We start from the raw sequence: 27,520 nt of genomic DNA on the forward strand, positions 1-27,520 counted from the left end.
ACTTGCCTTACTGAAAATGTAGTACAAGATTACTTCTGTTTTCAGGTACTGCAAAAGATAGCTTTATTTTAAAGAAACTGTACAAACTGTTAAATGCTGTTTATTTCACCCCCCTTGTAAACCAGTGGTATGAGAAGTCAGATATAGTTTTGTTTTTCACTTCATTCTGAAATACTTTCCTAGAACTGCTGGTTTTCATTGTGAAAGAAGACTTCTACTACATTTGTAACTCAATGAATAGCTGGGGAAAAGGAGTTAAAAATAGTTTCAGTTTGTAGTTGAATGTCCATATGAAGATTTAAAATCATTATGGACACTTATCATTTGCATTGCTTTTGTAATTCATGTTTGGGAACTGACTAGTACAAGTTTCCTTTTCTATCTTTTTGACAGATTGTGACTGGAAGAATGTCTTTTCCACCTCATTTGAATCGCCCTCCTATGGGAATCCCAACGCTTCCCCCTGGGATCCCACCTCCACAATTTCCTGGCTTTCCTCCACCTGTACCTCCTGGTAAGTTATGTTAGTATATTGAAGTGTTGCAGAAATAAATTTCCTTTTAGTATTCTGAATTGTATTATTTACAAAACTTACTGGCTCTTAATGTATTTCAATAACTCTGATTCATGTGCATTGCAATTGAGTTTCTACTTTACCCACAGATCATGTCATGTGAGCAAGCTTCTTTCGATCTACCAAAAGCTGCTCATTTCTGATCAGAAATCGAATGGTTAGAGACTTTGTCTTGGATGTTTTTTCAAGACTGAAGCTAGGTGGTGGATTTTGTTAATGTTAAGTATTCTAAGAGCCACTGTTTTGACAGTAGGCTATGATTTTCAATTCCTTTCAAATAAGCCATTGTAATAGCCTTTGGAAACATTTGGGTTCACTGAGTACAAGTGGTGTGAAAATACAGGAGTAACTTTCAGAGAAGGTCCAACTTCTTGCATTGTTTTTCTCCACTTCTTTATAAGTCCCACTTTCTTTTATTCTGCTGCTTACATACTTTCCTCCACGCATCTTGCAGACTTACTGTTACGTTCCTCATTCCTTCTAATCTTCCCAAAATTAATCCTATCTTTTTTAATTCGTTCATCTGTAAAATCAGCCTCTGTTTTTTGCGTTGGGACTTTAATTTGTTGGTCCAGAACCACCACCTTTCTGTACATTGCCAGGATAGATAACAGTGACTGGAGGCAGGAGACCACAGAGTGAGTGGAGAGAGGAATACATCAGAGAATTACCCCTTTAAAATTCATCACAAGGGCTGCAGAAAATAACTCCTGTCTGTATGGTTAAGCTGCGTTGTGCACAAGTGTTTTGTAGACAATAAAGGCATTCAAAAACCAGATGGCTGAACTGGGAATGGTTTGTACACATCCATTCATAGGCTAATCCTTACTTGCATTATTTTCTCTAAACTTTCCTGAGATCCATGAGATGTTATCTGTTTTCTGCTAAAGGCAGAGCTCTTGATTAGGTAGCATTCTGCCATCAAAAATTTCAGGTTAAATTTTGAAACCATACCTCTTACATTTACCAGCTCCAGTTTATATATACTAGTGTGAAAAACCAGATACCTTTAAAAATAACTTTCTGAAGAACATTTTAAAATGCCTGATGAAAGTTTCTACTCTGAACATTTGCTTCTTAACATGCATGACAAAGATCTTTTTGTTCTCTTGCTGTGTTTGACTTTATATATAAAATAGCCTTGTTTCAGTATTAGTAACCCAAGCAATATGTAGAGTGGAGGAGCCTGGTATTAGGCAAAAATTAATTTTTTTTCTGCACACTAGAAACATGATGTGCTTACCTGTGCAGATAACATATTTCGACATACAGAGGATATGGATCTCTCATTTCTTAGCACAAGTGTATCAATAGAGTTGAAAATGTTGAAAATGCTGAAAATGCCATAGTGACTTTATGAAAGTCTACTCTGAAGTTATTCCATATGTAAGATCACAATTTTAGTGGCTTGTAATACTACCTTTAGCTAGCTGTTGGGCCAAAATTTAATGTTCTAGTTATCTTACTCAGCCTATAATTTCTTGAAAAGCTTCAGCTAGAGTGGTTTGCTTGTGTAAGGGTGAAGTTAGGAAAAGTGTTCTGCTTTGCTTGAAAATACAGCTGTTAAATCAGAAGTTCTAGCATTTCCATCTCTAAGTGTAGAAGTTTTGATAAGGAGGTGATTCTGATAACTCTTGTAATCTCTGAAGATTATCATATACCATTAAGATGTAAAAAATGACAGTTCCTATGTAAGAAATGCTATAGTGGGTCAGACCAGCAGTCCATATAGCCTGCTGCATTGTCTGGGCAGTGGGAATAAAAGATGGTATTTAGGGTGAGCGTGTACTCCTATCTGTTTTCCAAGTCTGTTCCCTCATACAACTGTAGTGTTAGGGATGTTAGAGTATGATCTTTCATTTTTCCTTTATCTTTTTCTGGACCTGTCATTCATGAACATTTTGATATTTTTTGAACCTGCTGATACAGCATCTTCACTGTTGCCTCTTGCACCAAATTTGAGAAGTTCATTAGTCGCCTCTTGCACCAAACTTAAGAAGTTCATTGACCACTGTGTGAAGTGCTACATTCTTATGTCTGTGTTTAAACTGACTGCCTACTCAGTGTCCCCGTCCTGCCCCAGTTCTGATGTAGGAGTTGGGCGAGTTAAGTTTTGTGGTTTTGTACACCTCAGTTGTGATCCATGCCTTGCAAACCTCCACACTTGAAGAGTCTCAGAGTGTAGGGTCTTTTCTAGTAAAGCAGCTGCTTCAACATTCGTCATGTAGTTGCTCTTCTCCAAGGCCGTGTGTTGTTCTTGGCTTGCAGAGACCAGGTCTGTAGGCGGTAGACAGGGTATAGGGGCACCAGGTTTTTGTATAGCAGCTAAATGATGCCTGTGGTCTTGATCAACAGCATGTTTGCTCATGATGCCCAACATTTTAGTGGATTTTTTTGCTTCTGCTGAGCATTGGGCTGATAGTTTCAGAGAACTGTCAGTGATAACGTAAGTATCTTTACTGTGTTGTAACTTTAAAATCCAAGTTCAGTATCATGATAATTATAATAGTTATAGGGCTGCACAACCAGAGTCTTGTTTTGGAGTAGTTCCTTCAGTCTGTGAGATGCCATGGTGCATTAAAACTGAGAGCATGTGAGAGCAATACATCTTTTGATTCTCTGAATGGTTTGGAGGGATAGGAGGTAGTATGACTTGAATATGAAGGGACTGAGGAAGAGGACTGAGTGATTCAGAAAATACATGATGGAGTCAAAGCAAAACCAGAGTGGATGAGGAGAAAGCTGGAGAGGGTGGCTGAGGAGAAGTGTTGTTTCAGGATTAAGCACTGGAGAAGGTGGGGGACCAAGTTGAGGAACAGTAGGTTGCAGAAGCTTGGTTAGGATTTTATGAATACAGCAGTAAGAGAAGTGGAGAAAGGAAGGATCAAAAGGGAAGGATTGAGAGTGAAAGACAAAGTATTTTGTAGAACGAAAAAAGAGATCTAGGATCTCTAGAGGGTATTTATCTGAAGAACATGAGATTGACTTAATTGTTCTTGAGTCTCAGTGTCTTCACCGGCCAGCAAGTAGCTTTGAAATCCATTTACTTAATATATTTAACCTTTTCTAGCAGCTGGAATGGAAAGATAAACAACCTTTATGATCAGATATTGGCTCACATGATAGTACTTAAAGCTGCCAGTGAATTTGGTAGTGGGAAAGGGGGTATTGCATGGTTTCACCTGATTAAATATTGTTTTAAATTAAGTTTTAGAGACTGCTAAGTCAAGTATTCAGCAGATAGAGAGCTTCTGGATTGAAGTTTTCTATGCTGCCTTTACTAAGTTATTCCATAAATAGCATGAAGTCTGGTGGCATTCTCTCTAGGACCTCATCCCTAAGCTGTGTGCAGAATCGATTGTGCTATGCAAATTCAGCAAGTCAGGAATGAGATTATCATCTGTAGGACTTCAGCTGCTTTTGCTCTCTATTTATGGAATTCCCTGCCTCATTCATCACATGGCTATCTTCTAGAACAATACTGTGGTCTGAACGTGCTTTGGAAATAGATTTGTTTGTGGTGAACAAAGTTGAAATGGTAATATGGTGATCAGGATGAAAATGATATGCTAGTGTACTCAGGCTATGCTTGAACGCTCTAAGAAATTACTGGTAATCAGTACTGTGAAATTCTTATTTGATCAAAATTGCTGTCTGGTTTGGAAATCATATCTGTGATCAGTTCATTTGTATTCATCAGTAACTTCAACAGGGCGGATTAATATTAATGTCTTGTCTTTCTCAGGGACCCCTATGATTCCTGTACCAATGGGCATTATGGCTCCTGCTCCAACTGTAAGTATTACAGTGGGAATGAGATGATAGCAAAATAAAATGGAGAGTAAAACTTAGTAGATGTCAACAATATTTTTGTTTTGCTGTATTCCATCAGAATTCATACTATGAAAGGAAATGCCTCACTTTAAATGAAACTATTATGCTAATTTCTGACTTAAACAAAGTTTGAAGTAATGTCTGGAGCTGCTAGCTGCAAAGGTGAAGCAATTACTGTTCTTGCAAGAAGATGTACTTCTGTCAAATAAAATGGTTTAGGCTTTGCCTTTGGGTCATGCATGGTCTTCCTATGCAGTACAGTTAGATCAGTTAGATTCTAGGTCTCCTGCTTTTGAGTTTGTTGGCCTAACAGAGTGCTCTGGAGGCATCACCTCTCCAGGTTTATAAGACCATCATGTAGCACTGCTGAATTGGCCAGAAAGATGTGCATTGACAAGCTTACAAACAAGCTCTCTTTCCCCGTGTTGTAGGGGAAGGAATAATTGCATGTAATCTGCATCTATGGAAGAGCATATGAGAGAAAGGTCTCTTTGTCTTACTAATTTCTAGTTGGAAGGAAGGTTTATGATTTGCGGGGCAGAAAAAAGCGCTCTTTAAAATACAAAGGTTACTTCTTGGCTTCAAGGTGAATTACCATTTCTACGATTTTGCATAATTGAAATCTCCCCAAAATACTGAATTTTTTGATAGCTTTTATTATCTGTTACAGGAGGATATGTTAATGGGAACCGATGTATTTAAGACAAAGATACTGGAACAAATGCATTGTTCAGTTTTCTGATTAAAACTTTTTTTATTGTGACACTTCTAGAAGGGTGTTTTGAGAAGAGGGACGTAGTGCATATGTACCGTTAAATCTTAGGTGGAAGAAAAGAGGTGCAGCAAAATGGAACAGATGATTGTGCCTATCTCTGTATGGTTTATTTTACAAATGCTTTCTCCTTAACCCAAAGAGGCTTTGGGTTGTGTATTGATTAAATAAAGCAATAGTGTTTATTCACTCTGTGAAAGCTTTAAGACCTGTCATGTGTTTATTGAAGCCTTTTGAGTCAGAGTTACTTTTCTATTTGCAGCTTGCTTTTTAAACTGTTAGGTAAGGTACTTCAACTTCCAGTGACTCAAATGTTGCAAATTAGTTATTTGTAGAAGAAATAATACCTAATGTTACTGTATGCTCACCTTGAGACCTTCCAGTAGCCATGTTCAGGTACACCTTTTTTTTCCTGTCTGTCTTTGCCAGAAAATGTCAGTCTTTTTTGTGTTGTATAAAGTATTAAAGCCTGAACCACTTATTGATGTCTCACTCTGTAAGCCTAACTAAGGTTCTTATGAAAATTTAATTTTGAAATATATGTGCATCCCCAACTTTTTCGTGTTACGGATTTAAATTAAAAAAAAAACTAAGAGCCAACACTTTATTTTACACCCTCTCCTCCTCTTTCTAGGTATTAGTTCCTACCACAGTGTCTATGGTTGGAAAACATTTGGGAGCTAGAAAAGAACATCCTGGCTTGAAGAACAAAGAAAACGATGAAAACAGCGGTCCAACTACCACCGTTTTTGTAGGCAACATTTCTGAGAAGGCCTCGGACATGCTCATACGGCAGCTTCTAGCTGTAAGTACAGTGGACTGCTTGTTAAATTTCATCCCTGGCTGATGAATAAAGTAATGACGCATAAGCAGTGGATTGAAACTAAAAGCAGAGTTAGTCCCACTCACCGGAATAGCAGTCAATTACGCTTGAGTTTAAAGTCGGTAAGTGAAGAGTACAGCTTTTTTAAGCTGTAGATGTCAGTGAACATAGACGTATTTTATTTTTAGTAGTGTTTACCCTTTTTACATGTTATCTTTTGCAAAAAGTGGTTAAGTTTTATTAATGTTTTGAAGATAAACAGTAATAATTAATAATATTTATCTTTAATGCAGAAATGTGGCTTGGTTTTGAGTTGGAAGAGAGTACAAGGAGCATCTGGAAAACTTCAAGGTAATTGTTCATACTTTTCAAAATCTCTCATCAGATTCTAGCAGCTTCTCAAATGTCTAAAACATTGCTGCTATTAATACTTTCAGATTTTATGATATTGTATATGATACTTAACTGCTAAATACTTCTTAATAAAGGGCTAGTATTTTCTGTCCTTGGAATCAAGACAGAATGAGAAAAATAAAATTGAGAAAGCTTAGATGGGAAAATGTCTTGGGGGCCTAATTCTGTTCAACTTTCTGTTCTGAGACTGAATCAGGAATTTATAGATCATCCCTGAGAGAGATTTATCAGTTTGGACTTAGCCTCCAAAGGAGCATATTTGCAACACTGTTAGTAGTCTCTTCCATTACTGTGTATTATCCTTCTCTGTTAAGGAGGTTTTCCTGATGTAAAATTTATCTTCCTTCATTATTGTCAAAGTGAGCTGATTTATTTGTTTTAGTGACCTTTCTCCAGTGGATACAGGAAACAATTTTGGTTACTATTTTTTGCTGTTACTGTTTTCATATCTTCTCTAGGTTGTTTTTTTTTCTTTTTTAAGATGTAATTCAGTTTCTTGAGCTTTCTTCTATATCATACTTTGTTTATTTTGCTCTCAGAAGGTGTTTTTCTCATTTACAACTTTTTGTAACTGTTGCAAAGAACCGAGTTTGAAATACTCCTCCCTCTAGGTTAACAATGTGCTGTTGATTGATGTCCTTCAGACAATTGCAAATCCACCTAAGACATGTCTTCATATAGACTGCATTTCTTAGTTAAGACAGGCATGTCAAAAGCTTTACGAACACAATCATAGAATAGTTTGGGTTGGAAGGGACCTTTAAAGGTCATCTAGTCCAACCCCGTACAAGCAGAGACAACTTAAACTAGATCAGGTTGCTCAGAGCCCTGTCCAGCCTGGCCTTGAACGTTTCCAGGGATGGGGCATCTACAATGTATGTATTGCTTTCACCTTATTCACTGGGCTGTTAGTTATACCAAAGACTAATGCAGTGAATGATCTTTCTGACTTTTTGTGATGTGTACTCCTGTTTTTTTAAAAAAGTGCCTATGTTCCAAGTTCATGGATTCAAAACACTGCTTTTACACAAAGTAAATTACCTGAAGAGCTTTAACACTTTTACTTTTCATGTCAATCATCCATTTCAGCCTTTGGATTTTGTGAGTACAAAGAACCAGAATCCACGCTACGAGCACTGAGACTACTCCATGACCTCCAGATTGGAGAGAAGAAGCTGCTAGTCAAAGTTGATGCAAAGACAAAGGCTCAGCTAGATGAATGGAAAGCAAAGAAAAAGGCTTCTAATGGGGTACGTATATAATGTGTGACTTGTGTTATTTTGGCAGGAGGGCAATGTAACGTACTTGCTAGATCGGATTGTGAGTGTGTCTCTTCAGTTTCTATTCTTGTCTCAGCCCTTAATTCATTTCAGGATTTTGCCAGAATCACATTAATGAGTCTGGAGATATGTTGAAAGGCAGTGAAGTGTAAGCTCTTAACTCATCACCATTCAAATTTATCTGTAAGCTACAAATGAATCTCTGGAATTAATTCTGTAATTCGTTCTAAATTGTATTAATATGTGCTATACCTTTATGATTCTGTTACCTCATTTTTGTTTAGAAACTCTTGAAAGTATATAAACTCTACAAGTAACTGTTACTCTGTCAGAGTCTGTAAATTAGCTGTTTGACGAGAACTGGAGTTTCTTTCCCCTCCACTGATGATCATCTAGAACAAATTAATGACAAGGAAAGTAGTAGATCATTCAGTAGATGATGCAGTTATCAGGCAGTGGGCAGCTTACAGGCCTTTCGTAGATGGGGAAATGGTTTTGTATCATTCCTTTCTAGAGCTAAGGATCTGTTCTGGAATAATTGCAGATATTTGACATATTGAATTCTTGTGAGATACAAAATACTTAACTGACAAATTTGCGCTAAAATGAATTTTATCTATTTCTTTGCTCAAATAACTTATTTCACATCACAATCAAGTTATTTGGCTTGGTCTAACTATTTCAAAGTTCTGCATATGCCTTAAGACAGTACTTAAAACAATTATTTTCTGTAAAATGAAAGAAGAGGCTTTTGTTCAGAAAACTAAAAATACTAATCACGCTAGCACATTTTAAAATTCCAATTTGGAATTTTTCTTAAAGGTATGCAAAATACAGTGGGAACACAAGTACTTTTATTTCATTTTATTTAACCAGAACTAGAGGCATGATGATGACTTGAAGTACTTGACACATTTTTGACTGTGTACCCAGTGTATGGGATTAAAAGCAATGGCTCAGTAAAGCAGAGTGCTAACTTCATGGGTTTTGAGTGGTGTAGTGTACTAGCTGTTAACCTAGGTAAGGGTTTGATTTGACTGCTCCTTCCATTCCATACTTCCTTGTTTCCTGTTGGCATCACCTGTAATACCGTGCTTCACAGCTGATATTATAAACAAGCTTAAAGTATCAGTGGAGTTCTTGTACATCTTTCTGGATTTTGTTTTCTGTGAGCTCCTGTGGGTTACAATCAGTCCTGGGGGATTGATTATAATAAAGCAGAGGGTATTGTTTGTGGCTTTGGTGAAGACAACAGTATGCACCGATTCTGTTGAACTGTAGAGTGAGAGTAGCTCCAAATGTGGTTGGTTTGTTTGTTTGTTTGTGGTGGTGCAAAGAAAAGCTGTGAATTGCCGAGGAATATTGTTGAAGCGTATTGTAATCATATTGCTTGCGATTCCTTTCATACCATCATTGGTGTGTTGGTGCCACTCAGATCCAAAAGTTGCAACTTTTTAATCTTTTTTATTAAGAAATCAAACATGTACACTACAACACAATTTCTTATAGAGACACACCAAGCAAACCTTTATCTAATTAGCTCCTCTCCCTGACCACTTCTTCTCCCTGGACCTCTTCAACTCCACTCCCTGTCACTGCCTTCTAGCTCTGTTCAGCCTGCTCCTCCTTGGCCTGGCAGCCTCTTCAGCTCCAACTGAATCCTCCCTTCCCCCTCATTCTTAGCTGCTGCTCCATCAGACCCTTCCCTCCCCCTAACTCCACCCACCACCTATTGCTTGACGGGATACCCAGCTGGATTCTCAGGTGAGATTCCATTTTCTTAAAAGATTCAGGGGATCAAGAAGTGGGCTACCTTGCTCAGTATGCAGATCATTGTTCTACGCTTTCATGTAATGTTTAGTGAAATGCACTTTGTGTGTGTTCCCTTTCCTACCTACAAGGTAGAAAGGGCAAAAAGCTGAGGAACTACAAAGTAATTGATAAACAATAATAAGAAAATGTTTGTTGTGCAAGGGATGTTTTCCCTAACAGTGTTTCTTTAATATAGTTCTCCCATTATAAGTTGCAGCTTTAAAGTTATAGGTAGACATTTGTATTGCATGGCACTTAAGTAGAAGGCTTTGAGGAGCTGCTGTTGAAATGACTTGAAGTTCTAGAGGATACAAGACAGAAACGTTTGACCAAGAGCTAGACTATAGTGATTGCCTTTCTGTGAGCGTGCGTGCGCTTTCTCTTTTCCTGTCTACCACCTTAATCACCATTTATCTGTTCTATTTTATTATGTAATCCTACACTTGCTCTCTGCAGCCATTCCACATGTAAAACTATGTGGTCCTGATGGTATTGCCAGTGTGAAAATATCTGACTGCAATTGATAACCACTTGTAGGTGGTTTGGGGTTTGTGGTTTTTTGTTGTTGTTTGGGGTTTTTTGGGTGTTTTTTTGGTAAATGCTGTAGGGGCACGAATGTGATGATCAAAGGTGAACTTCTGAAATAAAACTCATATTATTCTCAATTTGTTGATTCCTGTTACTTTGCAATTTTTCCTCAGAACTCCAGACCAGAGACGACAAATGATGATGATGAAGCACTGGATGAGGAAACGAAGAGAAGAGATCAGATAATTAAAGGGGCCATTGAAGTCTTAATACGAGAATATTCCAGCGAGCTCAATGCCCCCTCCCAGGAATCTGACTCTCATCCCAGGAAGAAGAAAAAGGAAAAGAAGGAGGACGTATGTGTTTTGATTTTGGACAAAACAGATTTTTCTTCAACTCACCTTTATATAATGGCCAAACCTTGTGCAAATACTTTAAACCTAAGCTTCTGATGAGAAAACAAATCAACAAGCATTGATGTCAGCAGCAGTTTCATTTTTTTAAGCTGAAAGCTAGTCAGTTATAGACACCATTCCTTCAGGATGGTTTAGGCATCTAAGCACCTAGACTTCTTGGAACAACATGTTTGAATCTGGGCAGGATTGAACCGACCTTTCATCCCTCTGAAGGTGGAAATACTGAGTTTAGTGCAGTTTAATCTGTATGTGCATGTAGGATTTTTCAGATGAGAACTTAAAAAACAACTGTAAGAGTTCCTGCATACTGTCTATTTCCATTGAAAGATGCCAGGGCGCTTTTGTAATGGCAGGAATTTGCTCTGGTAGTTTTTGACAAAATTCTTCTGCTCTCTGCTTATAGTATGCATTCTTGTAGTGCGCCTTGATCCAACTGGTTGCAGCTGTCTCCAGAAGTGGAAGCGCTTCGTTAATTGTATATATGTACACCTCACAAACCTTGGAGGGTTCCTTCAGGGATGAAAGGCATATTGTAATCTTCCTGCCTTACAAAATCACTTTTACATGCACGTCTCAATTTTGGCTGGATTTGATCAGCTGGTTTTCATATATTGTGTAATACAAAAAAATCCTGTTAAGCAGGAATGAATGTTCTGGTTTAGACCTGCTTCTGTGGATGACCTTTTTATGGATTAAAACGAACTGGAGAAAGGGGAATAAGAATGAGCAAACTCAGACTTAGCTTTTCCAGCCGAGTTTCTAACCATGGGAGAATGGGCTTTCACACCTGCCATTTTGCACCTAATATGAAAGAGATTGGAAAAATGTTTGACCAAGATTTTTACCCACTTAAGTCTTCTGCAAAGTACCTATTCCAAGGCAATAATGCAGTTTCAAATGCTTATGGAGTATTAAGTGTGGTGCAAGAGGCAACACCTCCCTCAGGGAGCGAGTATACCTTCCCCACAACGTTGTTGGCCATGGCTGACCTGAGGTATAAGAGTGCTGAGCTGAGAATTTGTTTTTCTTTCCTCTCCCTCCCTTTGGGAGAAGATGCTTTCTTGGATGAGAATTTACAAATGAGTCACTGTCTAATGCTATCAGCTGTATTTTTTTGTTACAAGCATTGTTACAATGTGTATTGTCCTGTGGGTACATATATATATATATATGTATATATATGGCCATGAATAATGCCAGGTAGTTAAACATTGTAAGAGACCATTGCAGTCTTGGAAGTGCTGGGTGCTGAGTATGTCCCTGGGACAGAGGGATATTCTGCTAGCTCTATATGATGTAGAATTTGACCAATCTGAGCTAGTCAAGTAGATCAATAAGCTCTTTTTAAATACATAGCACTTGTGGGTTGAAATTACATCCCATCATCCCTCCCATACTGGGAAGGAGGAAAAGAAACTTGGAAGTTGCCATCTTTGGCCTGTGTGGATAGAGGTGGGAGTGAAGAGATGATCCTAGCTCCTTGCTGCTCTCTTGCCCTTAAAGGAGAGGGGAGAGAAGGACTGTGGAGGGTGGGGGGAAAGGGAAGATGGATGCAGATATATGGGGGGGGGTGGGGGGTGGGCAGGCGGGGAAACTCTCCAGTTTTGGGGCTGTTGTCCCCTGAAGGGCTTGGTGTGAAGAAAACTCCCGCTGGTGTTAGCAGCAGAGTCTGTTGTTAGTTCTTCTGGATGAAGGCATGACTGATGTGGGGGAGTTGAAAATGTGTGTGGGGAACTGAGAGTGAGTGGAATCTGGTTTTCAATTTCAAGCACGGGGGAACCTCGCTAATTCGCACTAACTATTAGTTAGTAGGTGCAATCTACCAAATTTTGCGAATTAGCGAGTAAATAAAATCAAGACATACCCACCGCAAATATACTGATCTCTTATATTGACAAGTGTAGCTTAGACTTGTTTATGATGCTACCATAGCGTACTAATATCCTGTAGTATACTCGTAATGCAGTGAAGTCTTACTACTATGAGACCTCACTATGTATTTTAAGTAGTTCAGAGAAGGGAGAATTAGCGAGGTTCTTCTGTAATTTTGTTGAATCAAAGAAATGAGATCACAGCAATACAATATTGCTTTATAGTACAAACATACAAAACATTGTTTTTCAGAGTAGTGTGCAATCTATTTTTAAAAAAAAAAATCTCCGTGGATTTTTCCGCAGATTTTCCGCAGATTTCCAGTGGCCCCACTGATACCTTATCCACTCATCACCAAGGTTCGTTTACATTGTAGGCTTTGACAATGACTATGTTTACTGCTAGTTGCCAGATTTGTGACTCTTGTCCATCTGATTTTTTTTTTTTTCACTCATTAACATCAGACTGTCAGGTTTGGTACTGCAGAAGGACTTTATTTATCTCTTGCAAGACTGGTTGAAAACTTCTAACCTTCAGCTTTTCTCTTGTTCTCCTGTGTCTGTACAGATGGCTCTTAATGCTTTTCCTCCTGTCCCCCTTGTTTTTTAGGAGGATATAAATGCTATAGAAATGGAGGAAGACAAAAGAGACCTGATATCAAGAGAGATCAGTAAATTCAGAGACACACACAAGGTAGTATTCTTGTTTTTGCACTTGATACAAATTAGGCTTTTTCAAAATCCAAAAAACCGCTATTAAAAATCTAGCATTACATTGCAATATCACTTAAAATGATGTTTATATTAGGTTTAATATACATGTAGTTCTTTACAAGTCAAAAAAAAAAGACAACTACCACGTTAAAGTGGCCCTTGACATCTTTATGCTAAGACTTTGATTGCTACTGAGTATTTTGCAGTCTTCTCACTTTAACATGAATAAAGGCAACTTAAGTTTCTACACATACATTAAGTCAAGATATTTATAACTAAAGGCTAAACGGGGCTGCAGTATAAGACGTACACTTGAGTGTGTTTCTGTAGGTAGATTTGTATGAAGAGTTGAAACTTGAATTAAATTTAAGTCTTTTATTTTAATAGTTCTAAGTTAAGAGTGGGGGAAGATTAAAACTAGGTCAGTGGTTACCAGACTTACCAAACTTTAGATGCATGGAAGAACTGTAAATTCCCATAAAGCTAATCTATTCATTGACCCCCACCATTATGATAGAGATCATATGGTGACTAATGCAAGATGAAACTCACAGCTTGGAAAGTAACATGGAATAGGATGTAAGTATGAGCTTCTGTTTTTTATTATACTTATGGATGCCCCCTCAGAAAAATATGCAAAGGGGTAACTGGCTTGGAAATGTTTGTGCACATCAAGTCCCACCTCAGGGTTCCCACTTACAGAAGTTTCCACTAATGCTAGTGCATCTGTGAATGTTTCTGCTTTGGAAGATTATACTTGCGGATAGTAAAGCACAACTATGCATGTCATGTTCTTATTTTAATGTTTAGCTTAAAGTTGGTATTATTTTTTCCCCAACAAGACTGGAATGGTCCTTGGTCTAGGGAAGTATCAGCAGGCTCCTCTTTTGAGCACACGCTTTTATTTCAAAATACCCCCAAATCAACGTTAAAGAAAATGTTGAAGGTGCAGCAAGGTGAAGTATGCCCATGTTATTCAGCTTTACCACATGCAGTCACTGGGGATGGTACCATGTTTTCACGCAACTCTATCAATGTAAACACAAGTGCCTACACATTGTTGTATATACACTTACTCAGTTTTTCTCTTGGCTGAAGTTGTTGGAGGTAAAAACCTGGGGAAAAATTCTAGAAGAAATCATCTGGAGAAGCTCAGCAATTGAATGTGAAACTGGTCAGTGGTGAAACTTCAGTAGAATTGTGTTCAATTCCGAGCCCCAAGTTGTCACTGGTACTAAGATGCAAACAAGTAATAAATTAAAAAAAAACAACAACAAAACAAACAAAAAACATGCTTCATTGTTTCAGAAGCTGTTGGGCATTTTACTGCCTTTAATCTGTATTATTGGGGGGGCTATTTTGGGTTTCTTAACATTAAAAATCAACTGAAAGTAGTCATTGTGTATATTGGATATGTTTAAAAGGGGCTGTTGAATCTTTAGCAGCTGGCTAGTGAGCACAGTGAACCTTTGCATGTTTTTGGTATGAGTTTATAAAACAATAATCACAGACTGTCAGGGTATCAGCATTGCAGGGGGCGTCCATTTACAGCACGGACGAGTCTGAAGAGAGCTCAAGGTAAGATTTATAATTCTTCTACCTGTTCATTTCTGTTCATTACTTCAATTTATCTGATACTGTTCCCATCCCATTACCCTTTCAGATTCTCTTATTTAGGCTGATAGAAGTTGATGAGGTCAGAATTTGATTACAAAATAGACCAATTTATTTTCTCAATTGGATTTTAAGAAAGCGGACCTACAAAACGGATTTTAATACACCAAGACTTGTGTATGTGTGTATATTTACACTTAATGTGAATATATTTTTTTAAAAAAACTAAAAAAAGAAACCCACTCTCTTGAGAAGTCTCACCACAAAGTTTTTGAGAGTGGCAAAAAAGCAGGAGTTCAACCAAAGAAATTTCTATTGGAACATCTAAGATAACCTGTAAGTATCAACCACTCCAGTATGTAAACTTTTCTTTAAAAGTATATGAAATTTGAGGTAAGTTGGATTTTTAAAAGTTGACAACCTAGTTTAACATCTGACCGTACTGAGGTTTAACACTGTAAAGCTCCTGTAAAATACAGTCCTCTAGAAATTGGTTTTCAGCCCAGTGTATATTGTAGAATCTAAGTTTTGTTTTTTCATATCAGTTTTCTACCAATTCCTACCATATTTAGTCCCTTTTTTTCCTTTTGTGATTTCAATGTATCCAACATTGGTTTGCCTGTATTGTGCTATCAATGCAGCATAGTTTCACTGGATACATTAATCACTAGTGAATTAGCTTTATTTCTGTAATCCTTTGTCGGTTCTCTGGTCCCTGTGCCTGTGGCAGAAGAACACTTATCAGGTAAGATTGCTTTTTAAAGTTGTCTTAAATGCTTTGTTTAAAAGAAAAGAAAAAAAAAAAACCAAACCAGAGAAAATGCTGTTTCATTGTTCCAGTTTTTAATTTCATTTCAGTGATGGTAAACGTGGAGCCAAAGGGGAAAAACCTGTTTATTCTGCTTTTTGTTCAAAAAAGTGGTATTCTGGCATCCATCAGGTTGAAATTTGGTATATTTGGTTGTTATTTGGTGTATTTGTGAACCGTGTACTTGCTCTTCCTCCCAGAAACATAGCTTATAGGCAAGGTTAATCCAGTGTTGGCGGTCCATGTCCTAGCACAGCATCTGTAAGTTAACACATAACAATTGCTTCCAAGGATGGATTTATCTATCATTCTGTTGATGTATTTTCTATTGTCTTATAGGAATTCTGGTCATAGGAACTGTTTCTAATTGAAAAAAAGTGGCAATTTTGTACAATTTTTAGTAAAACTGTAGCAGGTAACCCTTTAGTTTCTGTGTTTCAAAAGAGCTATTTCCAACCTTTTTTTAACTCTCTCCATCTTGCAGTGGTGGAAGTTAAGGATTCCATTCTGCAGAGTCCAGTTCTTACCAATGAACTGTTAGAACTTTTTTAGGGAGGGAAAAGGGGAAAGGTTGCAGCTCTCTTCACTGTTTAACCACATGCACCATGTGTAAGTGGATACATTTCTTTACCCAAGTTTTCATGTAGGACGGTTTTGGTCTGCCAAGACTTTTTGGGAAACAACTCACTGTCCCAGTAAGCATTCCACTGAAATATATTTTCCCAGTTGAACAGAATTAATTGTATCAGCTAGAAGTTCACTTTGCTTGTCCCCAAGTGGCTTGTAGGGCCAGTGGAATTTGTGGCCCACCTGAATCATGACTGGCAGTGCACTGTGTATGTGCAGTTTGGTCATCTTATAATACGAGGCCAGCCCTACTCTGCTAAGGTTGGAGATTGCTGGTCTGTGTAGATCTATGCTTTTGCACGAAACTTAGTCTTGTGATTGCTGCATTTTGATTTCATACTTATGAGTTCAAAAAAATACCCACCAAACCCTATTTAATATTTTTAAATTAGTGGCGGTTTTGGTATTTCCATTACCAGCCTTGTGTGTTGCGCCGGGAATATCCAGTTCCTGTAACTACAAAATTAACTATGAAAGTTCTCTTGTTGGTTTTTAGAAACTGGAGGAGGAAAAAGGCAAAAAGGAGAAAGAAAGACAGGAAATTGAAAAAGAACGCAGAGAAAGAGAAAGGGAACGGGAGCGTGAACGAGAAAGGAGGGAACGTGAAAGAGAGAGGGAGCGTGAACGAGAGAAGGAGAAGGAACGGGAGCGTGAACGAGAACGAGATAGGGATCGTGACCGAACTAAGGACCGGGACAGAGACCGCGAACGAGACAGAGATCGTGACAGAGATCGTGAAAGGAGTTCAGATCGCAACAAGGATCGGAGCAGATCAAGGTAAATGCACTTGAGCTGCTATTTCAGTTTTTCCTAGTTCCGTTTACTAAGTGCATATAGTTCAGCAGATCAGCTGCCATTCAAAAGAGAATGGTTCTTTTGGAAGATCAGAGTAAAAACAGGAAATCAAAATTTTAGAAAATGTCGTATTTACACAAATTGGAAGAATACTTGATTCCTTCCTCAGCACAGGAATATAAGGACTGCAATATGCACTCAGCAACCACCCAACCATGACTTAAGTATACTGGTTTTATCTCAAATCTCTCTTATTTTTACATAGGTATCTTTATTCCTACTTGAGGTTCTGTTATGTCTGTGGTATCTTTTAGCTTAAGTGGGTTTTACCTTTTCCTTTGTTACAGGGTTTTTTTTGTTTGTGAGTGTGGTTTTTTGTTTTTTAATAAAAGCAAGGGGATTCCTCTTTCAGTCTTAAACTGTGACTAATCGTGTCAGGCTCTAGATGCTGCTTTTTCCCTCTTCACCATAGAAAAAATAGCTGTTTACAATTCAAATCATCTTGTCGGTAGGGTTCAAGGTGACTGTAAGCCATGTAAACATGAAGGATTTATTAAGCATACCCTTTGTGGGGTTTTTAGCTGTCGCTTATTTATGGAGAGCTACTAACACAGTCTGATAAGAATTGCCATGTGCTCACGCTTAGTTTCTGTAAATACCACTATTAAATGGTTAGTGCTCAAACAACTACTTTTAGGTAAAGGGGTTTTTGAATATATTAGAAATACTGATTTATGCCCATTGCTGTATCCGCTAATCATCTTGTACAATTGCAGAAGAATAACAACTTGCAAGATGCTATAAATAGTGCATTATGCATTTGAAGTTAAATTATTTGATTGAGTGGAGAGGAAGGCTCTGTACTTAACTTTGGACTTTTTCCTTCCTTCAGAGAAAAAAGCAGAGACAGGGAGAGAGAACGAGAGCGGGAACGGGAGAGAGAACGAGAGCGGGAACGGGAGAGAGAACGAGAGCGGGAACGGGAGAGAGAACGAGAGCGGGAACGGGAACGAGAGAAGGATAAGAAGAGAGACCGGGAAGAAGATGAAGAAGATGCCTACGAACGCCGAAAACTAGAGAGGAAACTGCGGGAAAAAGAAGCTGCATATCAAGAGGTAGGTTGGGATTTTTCAGGTTCCTTAAGGAAAAAATTGTTTCTGAGGGATTATAATAAGTCTTCTACTATAAACTACATCATTCATTCTCCCTCTCCTTGTCCAAAATACATTTTTATCCTTTGACTACATGAATTGGGGCAGAATATGTAAGTCACTGTCAGAACAACTTTGGACTTTCTATTCCAGTGTTTAAATTATAAATAAATAATTTGCTTAATTTTAATGCAGTTGGTTTTAAACAATAATCCAAACTAACTTCAAAGTAGTACCACTGTTCTTAACATTGTTGAGATTGGAGCGTGTGGTTTTTTTCCTTCTGTTGTAGCGTCTTAAAAACTGGGAAATCAGAGAACGGAAGAAGAGTCGAGAATATGAAAAAGAGGCTGAAAGGGAAGAAGAAAGAAGAAGGGAAATGGTAAGGCTTATAGTTTTACTTGTAATTTTTCCCCCTTGTTCTTTGTTTCCCATTTAGAATAGAACACTCTACAGGTATCTTTATGGATAGTGATAGAGCTCTCATTTTGTATAAGCACCATGTATGTTTTTATAAAAAAGAGTTAATAGACTTGAAACAGAAAATGTCTAATAAGTGGGAGTACTGTTGAGAGTCTGGAAAACAAAGCCTAGTGGCTTGGTCTTGTGAAGGCAGAAGAATGAGAAGTAGACAGCTGCAAAATACTGTAGTTTAGTAATCATGCAATATTACATCTGTAGCCTGTATTTCTGTCAGATTTGTAGCAAAACATATTATATGTTCGATGTCATGCAGGTGGAACTAGACCAGTCTTTTTACTTCCAACCTGCTCATGTGCCTGAACCTTCTAGATTATATAATATTATATATTATATGTAAGCACTTTGTAAATTTCTGTCTTCAGTTCATTAGTTGTGAAATTATCACAGTTATAAATGTAATGCTTGGAATTTTTGTCTGAAAAGACACCTTTGGAAGATAGATACTTCTGTAATCTCATAGTTTTGTGCTAAAGTGCAAAGAAGTTGTTTTAAATTATTTCACTTCATAATTCTCTAAGAGAAGGAGAGAAGATATGAGAGTTCTAAGTAAGAGACGGATTGGGAATTGCTTCAAAGCAAAATATGCAGGGACACGGGAAAGAAAAAAAACTAAATAGAAAATTAGAAAATAAATTGTTTTTCGTGGAATCTGACACCACCCCCACCCCCCCACCCCCCCAAATGCTTCAGAGGGGGAAAAGAATGTTTGAGTGACTCAAGGATATTTTCTGTTCATGATTCTCCTGGATGCTGGCTGTGGATGGCAGTTGTAGAGAGCAGTGCTGAATTTTGTGCTGAATTTACAACCATAATCATAATTTGTTTCTTGAAGTCATGAGCATAGAAATATCTTACTGTTGGTTTAAAGATATTGCTTAGATACAGGTTGGAATGTCCTAATTTATATTCTCCTCAAAGAAATGCTTTATTTTTTTTCTTTTTTTTTTTCCATTTTATCGGGGGGGAAAAAGTATCTCCTCTGTATCCCCCTCACCCCCTTCAGTTTTTAGGACTGTGGTTTGGATTAGTAACACAGGAGGAGAGTGCTTATCCTAGAAGTATCCATTAGATTTGTTTCTGTGCATAAGTAAATATTTTTAAAAAAGCACAGCTCTTGAAACAAAACAATACTGATAAAATACAGCTGCCCTGTTAAAGTATCTAATACCTGACATATGGATTTGAAGAACAGGAACTCTGATCCTCCTCTTTTGTGAGGTTAAAAAAGAAAAAGGGGGGAAGGTATATCTAAAAACCCTTGGAAATGCTAGTAACAGAACAGTAGTCTTCAAATCAGAGACATGATCCCAGTGGACCTAATGGATGTGCTATCTGCTACTGACCATGTGATAGCAAGTTGACAGACCCCTGGAAGAAGCAATTCCAAAATCTTTCCATTTTCTGTCTGGAAAACTCCTTATTTTTAGTTTGAAGTGTATTAGATACTAAGTTAACTTACTAATAATATTACTAAATTTTAAACTGTTGGCAAGAAAACCAGAAATAATTTTATATAACGTTACTTATGTTCCAATTTCTTGCAGGCAAAAGAAGCCAAACGGTTAAAAGAATTCTTAGAAGATTATGATGATGACAGAGATGATCCAAAATACTACAGGTATGTCTTTGTATTGATTCCTAACAATGAAATCTTCATTGTTCATTTTAACACAATTGTGGGATTTGTTGGAAGAGGCTTATGGAGTCTATATTTGAGTGATTATGTGGTGATGTAAAGGTCATATAATTAAATTATTTCAGTGTCACTTGGTAAGTGCCAGAGGGAAAAGGGAAACTCCTTACTGCTGCTTGTTAATGCTTGGGAGTAGCTGCTCCTTCCTATCACTTGTGGGTGAGGCGAAGAAGAAGCCAGTGTAATGCCAAAATAAGGTGGTGGGGGCAGAGAGAAGGGATCAAGCATGCCTCTAAAAAAATTGTAAATTGTACAAAGAACAGGCTCGTTAACTCTGCAAAGGATAGGGAAGATCCTTCAGCATGGGACTAACTAAAATTTGTATCAAACTACGTCAGTAGAACTGTTTCTTGTCAAGTAAAGACTTATAAAAGAATTTGATTCTTTTTCTAAGAAGATTGGCAGTCACATTCTGTGCATCTGTAATGTGATGGGGTAAATTCTGTAAAGTAATGTAGGGAACTGGTATCTTAGATTTCTCTGTTACAAAAATAGAGGACACCAGATGCTCTTATGAATCTCACTTTCATTTAGTGGAAGATACGTCTGTATCAGATATTTCTTACATTGTGGTACAAGGTTCTCACTGGAATGTTCTTTGACGTATAAAATCCATATCTTTTGTAGGGGTAGCGCTCTTCAGAAGAGGCTACGAGACAGGGAGAAAGAGATGGAAGCAGATGAACGGGATAGAAAAAGAGAAAAGGAAGAATTAGAAGAAATTAGGCAGCGCCTTCTGGCAGAAGGACACCCAGATCCAGATGCAGAACTCCAGAGGGTAAGTAGCCATTGGTCTCATGGGGGAAAAAAAGAGCCCTTGGTATTCTGGTGGTATTGAGCAGTATTGTGTAAGAGATATGATAGTTAATATTTGCGCTGTTCACGTTTTCTTAAAAAGAGGTCCAGGTAAGCAGTAAGAACACTGGAAACAAAAACCACTTTCCAGATCTATGTTTGGATGGAGTTCAAAAACAAATTTGGATTAATAAGTATTTCTGATTATAATGGCAGTAGTTGCATGTGTTTGTTCTTGACTAACAGAGGCTTCTTTAGGAAATGGAGGATGTTCAGATTCTTTTCAAACAGTGCTGTTTTTGAGAGCTTGTTTTTTGCTAATTGTCTGTTTCATTGTAGATGGAGCAGGAGGCTGAGCGGCGTAGGCAGCCGCAAATAAAACAAGAGCCAGAGTCTGAGGAGGAAGAGGAAGAAAAGGCAGAAAAAGAGGAAAAAAGAGAAGAGCCAGAGGAAGAGGAGGAGGAGCCTGAACAAAAGCCCTGCCTTAAACCAACTTTACGACCCATCAGTTCTGCCCCATCTGTTTCTTCTGCTAGTGGAAATGCAACCCCTAACACGCCTGGTGATGAATCTCCCTGTGGCATTATTATCCCTCATGAAAATTCACCTGATCAGCAGCAGCCGGAGGAGCATCGGCCCAAAATAGGACTTAGCCTCAAATTGGGCAAGTTTACATTTTATTTTAATGTTCTATATGGGATCAGAATGAAAAAAATGCCAAGCTGAGTAGCCACACAGTTTTCCAAATACGTTGTATGTTTTGACATACTTACATCAAGTTGTTACCCAGATACTGTGCTTGATTTCTCCTATCCAGAAGATACCTTTTATAGATCTCTCTTCTTCCAAAATCTGGAGGGAGGAAAAGGGAGGGAGGTTTTGGCATCCTTAAGGCTTACATTTTTTAGGAATACTCTGAGCTGGGATTAGTTATTTCCACATGCTTTTTCACCTTAATAGATCTCTAAATATCTCTTCTAGAACTCATTGCTACTTTTCATTGATGTAAGTATATGTTAGATTTAAGCCCTAGGTACTACTTACGTTTATTCACGAAGTCTCCTCTTCTAAAAGAAGAAAACTGAAAATTAGATTGTTTTTTCGTCCTTTTAGAGTAGCACAATGAATTGATGACAATTGTGAAAGGAACATGAGTGTAGAGTTCCTTAGTACTTTAGCAATTTCCTGGTGTTTCTAAAAAAAAATTATTCTAAGCAGCAGAACTAAGGAAGGTTTGTGTATTTATTATTTATTATTTCAATTAAATTATACTGGGGTTGCAGTTTGAGCTCACACTGTCTTAGATCTTGAATGAAGAGAGACTGTACAGTATTAGGCTGATTTAATGCTTTTCCTGCAGCTAGAGTCATTGTAACCTTTCACTTCTGTGCTCTGCCTCAGCTAACATTTGAACTCATGCTATAGCCATCCTTCAGTGAGGGTGCTAATTGGTTTCAGGGCAGAGAATGAAGACCCTGTTTTTCAGAAATCTCGAACAAACTCAGTTTGAGATCTTCACCTCTTCTGCCATTTTTATAACAGAGTTTGAGAGATTAAAACCCTGATGTTAGGAATTCAGACATTTATATAAAATATAAACCGATATTCCTCAAGAAATGTGTGAAGAGCAAACTAGCTTCAGTTGCAGTTTATGAATATGTTACTCTGTCTTTTGGGTGGCAGGAGCCTGCAATAGTCCTAATCAGCCCAATGCTGTAAAAAGGAAGAAGCTTGCTGTGGATAGTGTTTTCAATAAATTTGATGATGAAGACAGTGATGATGTGCCCCGGAAACGGAAACTTGTCCCCCTGGATTATGGAGAAGAAGATAAAAGCAATCTCAAAGGCAGTGTCAATACAGAAGAAAAACGTAAACATATTAAGAGTCTCATTGAGAAGATTCCCACAGCAAAACCAGAGCTCTTTGCTTATCCTCTTGACTGGTCAATTGTGGATTCAGTAAGTTGATTTCTTTTAATCATTCCAAAAAAGTATAACTTTTTCCCAACAAACCTTAGAATTGAATAGAAAAAACAATGTTCCTGGAACCCCAGTGGATTGGAGCATCATCATGAAATGGAATCAAACTGGAGTACTGTATTTCTTGTCCGTATATAATACTTATTCTGAAGTATGCCTGCTTCTTTTTATTGTCTCCTGAATTGTTGCTACAAATTGTCTAGCAGTTTTAAGGAAGAGGGGAAAAAAGGTCCTGTAAAAACATGTTTGAATGGCTGTCAGAGATATTTGCAGATGCCAGATCGCTAAAGGTTATCTCAATTGATAGCAACATGTATCTTTTGCTGAATAGTTGTTTGGGTCTTCTAGCTGCCGATCTGGTAATACTGTTTCAAGACAGTAAAATTATGGGTTTTGTTTCTCTTTTCCAGACACTAATGGAACGTCGAATTAGACCGTGGATCAACAAGAAAATAATAGAATATATTGGTGAAGAAGAAGCAACGCTAGTTGACTTTGTTTGTTCTAAGGTTAATATCTTCCATTTCCTTTGTGAAGTCTTGGTTTTGCTCCTTATATAAGCTGCAGAAATGACTGCAGTATTTGTATTTGAAGGCAGTCTGTTCTTAGCTTTTCTGTAATCTATGATATTGGTCAGCAGAGGCGGTTGGTGTATTTGGAATCAATATGTACCCTAATGTTTTACAAGTTACTTCCTTTAAAGCTTATGCGCAGTATGTACATGCTAGATGCTCTTTGTTGTCTGTTAGATAAACATATGAAACTGGATTGAAGAAATGAGCAGTTAACAAGAGCAGCTGTTTTAACTGATAGTTCTGTCACTAGATTTCAGAGTTAATATCTCATTGGCCATTAACATTTTTAACTTAAAACAGGATTTGTGTGAATTCAGGGGAAAAAACCCAATAGCTTGATTTTACATACATTTTTAGATTAACTAGATCAACTTCTTAAAGCTTTGTAGATGCTGTGTTTGCTTTAGTAGTAAGCAAATACTAAGGTTATAGAGTTAGCATTAGAAGTCATTCTGCTATAGCTTTTAGCCATTGCATGACTTGTTTAAACTAAACTCTGCGTAGCTTCTTCCATCAAATTACAAACTAAATTCTAATAACTTGCCTTTTAAAATCTGTCACGACAACTGTATGGCTTTTCATCAATAGAGAATTTCAAAAACTCTTTTCAGCTTTCATGGTACTCGCATTCATAATGGCTTGTCTGGGTTTATCTTTTAGGGCTACTATATGAGCAGCAAAGCAAGTGATAGTTTTGTGGCGCAGGTGGTTAGTAGAAAGTGAAAAGCAGAAGTTGAATATTTGCCAAGCTTAAATTACATATATATAAAATAAATGTCATTTTCTGGTACCAGAAGACAACTTACTTGGTTCTGAAAAAAAATATTTTGAAATGCTTAACAGGCAGATGAAAAAATTCAGTTATGAAGAGTGATACAGGGAGAATTTTGCCTTTGTCTTCCATTAGGAATTCATTGTTGAAGGAAGGGGAGCTTATTCCTTAAATTAGGAGAGCTTAATTGGAGATGCAAGAATAGCCAGCAAATACAGGACCTGTTGAATCTCTGGAGCTTCCTGGAACTCGTTCCTCAGTAACTAGCCATAAACTCTCACTCACTATGATGGAATCTGATGTAGTTTAATACTACTTCTTGCCCTGGCTAATACTGGAAACTAATTAACTGGAAATACTTTTTGCATGTGCAAAGCTTTCAAAATCCCTGAGAAGTAACTGTTTTTTGTCCAAAGATGTTTATATGGTTTACTCAGAGTTTTCAGTTTAAAAACATTTGTTTCTTTCAGGTTATGGCTCACAGCTCACCACAGAGCATACTGGATGATGTTGCCATGGTAAGCAGAAATGTGTAACTGATACACCTTCTACATTATACTGAAGCTAATAGTGAAGTGTGCAAAATAGTTGGAGTCCATAACAGAAATATTTGGCATTCATAGAATGTGGGTAGAAAACATGCATTAAATATGAAGGCTGTTTTTGATTAAACAGACCATGCTAGCACAGGCATGATTTTGCAGTTGCAGCATCTAGGTAGAAATTACTGATCCCTGTTCAGAATTTCTCAGTATTCAGAAATGTGGAACAAAGATTCTGTCCCTAATGGTAGAGGTAAAAATCAACAGTAATAGAAGTGTATCAGAAATACAAACTTCTTATTTCTTCTCATTCTTGTAACTAGATTTTTATAATTAGGGGTTTAGTAGGTCTATTCCTAATTAATGAGCAAAAGGTGTTCTTTTCTCTACAAGAGTAAAAGCTCTTTTTAGCCTGATGTTGGAAGAGAGAAACTTCATGAAATAATGCTACTGTTACGCCATGATTTCATACACTGACAGGTGACTAAAAACTCATTGTTCACTCTTCCAATAAGGAAACTCGGAGGCAAAGTCGGTAGGAGCTGGATTCATAGTGGAAGTTAGTAGGTTCTTGGTGTGACTAGTAGGTGACCTGGGGAACTTCCTGAGAGATGTTGTGCATGCTAAAAATTTGCATGGATTCAAGAAAAGCCTGGATAATAAGTTCAAGGAAGAGAAATCCATCAAGGGAATGATTAATAAATACCCAAGGAAGTTCCAAGCTGAAAATAAGCAGAGACGAGGAGAGAATTAAGGGAAAGTACCACATGTGTGTGTTCTGTTCTTACATTCCTCCCAAGCCTGCCATTTTTCTGCCTCTTCCCAAGCCACTTTTGGAGACTAGGATACTGGTACTTTTACCTCTCAGTGCTGAACAGCTGTATAATTATAACAAGTATATAATTAGAGCCTAGTCAAGTCAGGTGATAAATGCAGGGCAGACAAATTCTCTGAAGTTTTATCCAGTGCCTTACTCAAAGGCTTAACTTGGATTACACTACCTTCACTTTGTAGTTCTGATGTGGCTAGAATTAGTCTTTGTAACTGGAATGCCTAACCTAAAAAATAATCTATAAACTGTGTATTTCCTACAGGTACTAGATGAAGAAGCTGAAGTTTTCATAGTCAAAATGTGGAGGTTGTTGATATACGAGACAGAAGCGAAGAAGATTGGTCTAGTGAAATAAAGCACTCTCCTTGCTTCTAGGGTTCCATTTCAATTTTGGGCTTTTTTTTCCCCATCATTCAAAGACTTTGAATTTTCTCTGTTCTCAGAGACTTGAGACCTGTATTTTTTTATGTAGAAAATGTGAATTTTTTTGTCCTCTGCTCTGAGGCCCCCTTTACCCTTCTCAGTTAGTTATCTGAATCCTGCATTGGTTCTCTTTATAATTCACAAGGTACAATTTACCGGTATGTTTTACAAGCTGCAGCTACTGTACATGCTCTCTAGTAATTTTGTTATGTTACTCTGATTCTTGTAAATATTAAGGAAAAAAAAAAAGCCCCTGTTTTGCAAAACATTTGCACTTAAAATGGAACTATATCAGTTACAGATGAAGACAAATGATTTTACTGCAAATTTATTAGTGTTTTTTTTTTTGCATACTTCCCCTCCTTTTATTTAAGGAATGATCAGAATACAATTTAAAGTGGCTTGAGCTGCTTTCACAGAACAGCTTTGTGTGTTCATTTGGTCCCCTCATCTGACTCTGGAAAAGGAGATCCCTCAGACTTTTCATTCTGATGCGAACCAGCAGTAGTCTTGGTACTTTGTTGCCCATTTAGAAGTACTAATGAAGCTGGGAACTTAATCTCCTGCAGATGCTGTGCTTCTTTCCTAGAAAGTGCAAATTGCAGGAAGTTTTTTATTCTTTGCTTAGTTAAAACAAGAGCAGGACCTCAATTCAATAAGTGCTATTTAATGATTTTTTTTTTTTAAACCTAGGATATCTTCTGCTCAATTTCATTTTAGCCCTTCCCTATTATCCCTTCGGTCTCCAAAATAATCAGATGGATTTTTTTTAAAAGAAATTATTTTTAAAAACATTTTTTTAGTATTTAGAATAAAAATACCTGTTTGGATGTAACTGACCATAGCAGTTGACAAAAATGAAACCACAAGTTTTCAAACAAAGCCTAAGTCTTGTTTTTATCCATACTGTTCAACTAGACCCAACTTTTTTTTTTCCTACTGTAAGCAGTCTGTTGTCCACAAAAAGAGGGTGATACTTTCCTGCCTTGTTTGTATGGGTTTTTATAAATAGGCTGATATGGTATAAATGATGAGATGTACTGTAAACTGCATTTTTTATCTCATACCTGGGTAAGAAGACAAATCGATAATGTGCTACAAGCTGTTTTGATTGCAGGAGGACTGTGTTCCAGGGAGCAAACTGTCTCAAACATTTTTAATTTTTAAACACAATTCTTAATAGCAAACAAATTAAGTAAAGGTGTTCCAGTATCTCTATATTGTATTTAACTGAAGGATGCAGGTTGACCTGTTCAGAAAACATAACTATGACCTTGAGTTACTAGTTCTTTGTATCTGGAGAGGACACTTGAAAACACTGTTCTTAACAAACGGGATCGTGTAAAGGTTCCGCCATGTAAATATTTCAGATATTAAAAATGTATATATTTGA

General features: G+C 37.4%; 1 protein-coding gene across 2 annotated transcripts; it reads left to right on the top strand.

Moving 5' to 3' along the window:
- The first annotated feature begins 408 nt into the window (after positions 1-408).
- On the top strand, positions 409-27,520 carry RBM25 (RNA binding motif protein 25). Of its 2 annotated transcripts, XM_059819310.1 has the most exons (18): positions 409-514; positions 4,320-4,369; positions 5,815-5,985; positions 6,297-6,354; positions 7,507-7,667; positions 10,211-10,393; positions 12,631-12,684; positions 12,935-13,018; positions 16,584-16,864; positions 17,775-17,997; positions 18,326-18,415; positions 20,061-20,134; positions 20,837-20,987; positions 21,344-21,668; positions 22,688-22,962; positions 23,394-23,492; positions 24,801-24,848; positions 25,967-27,520. In XM_059819310.1, exons 1-18 carry the CDS (start codon positions 409-411, stop codon positions 26,057-26,059), a joined length of 2,526 nt encoding a protein of 841 aa, XP_059675293.1. In that variant the 3' UTR covers positions 26,060-27,520. The 2 variants fall into 2 exon arrangements, with proteins under 2 accessions (XP_059675293.1, XP_059675294.1); XM_059819311.1 differs by lacking the exon at positions 12,631-12,684.

This window comes from Gavia stellata, chromosome 7, assembly GCF_030936135.1.
Source record: "Gavia stellata isolate bGavSte3 chromosome 7, bGavSte3.hap2, whole genome shotgun sequence".
Classification (NCBI taxonomy): Eukaryota; Metazoa; Chordata; class Aves; order Gaviiformes; family Gaviidae; genus Gavia; species Gavia stellata.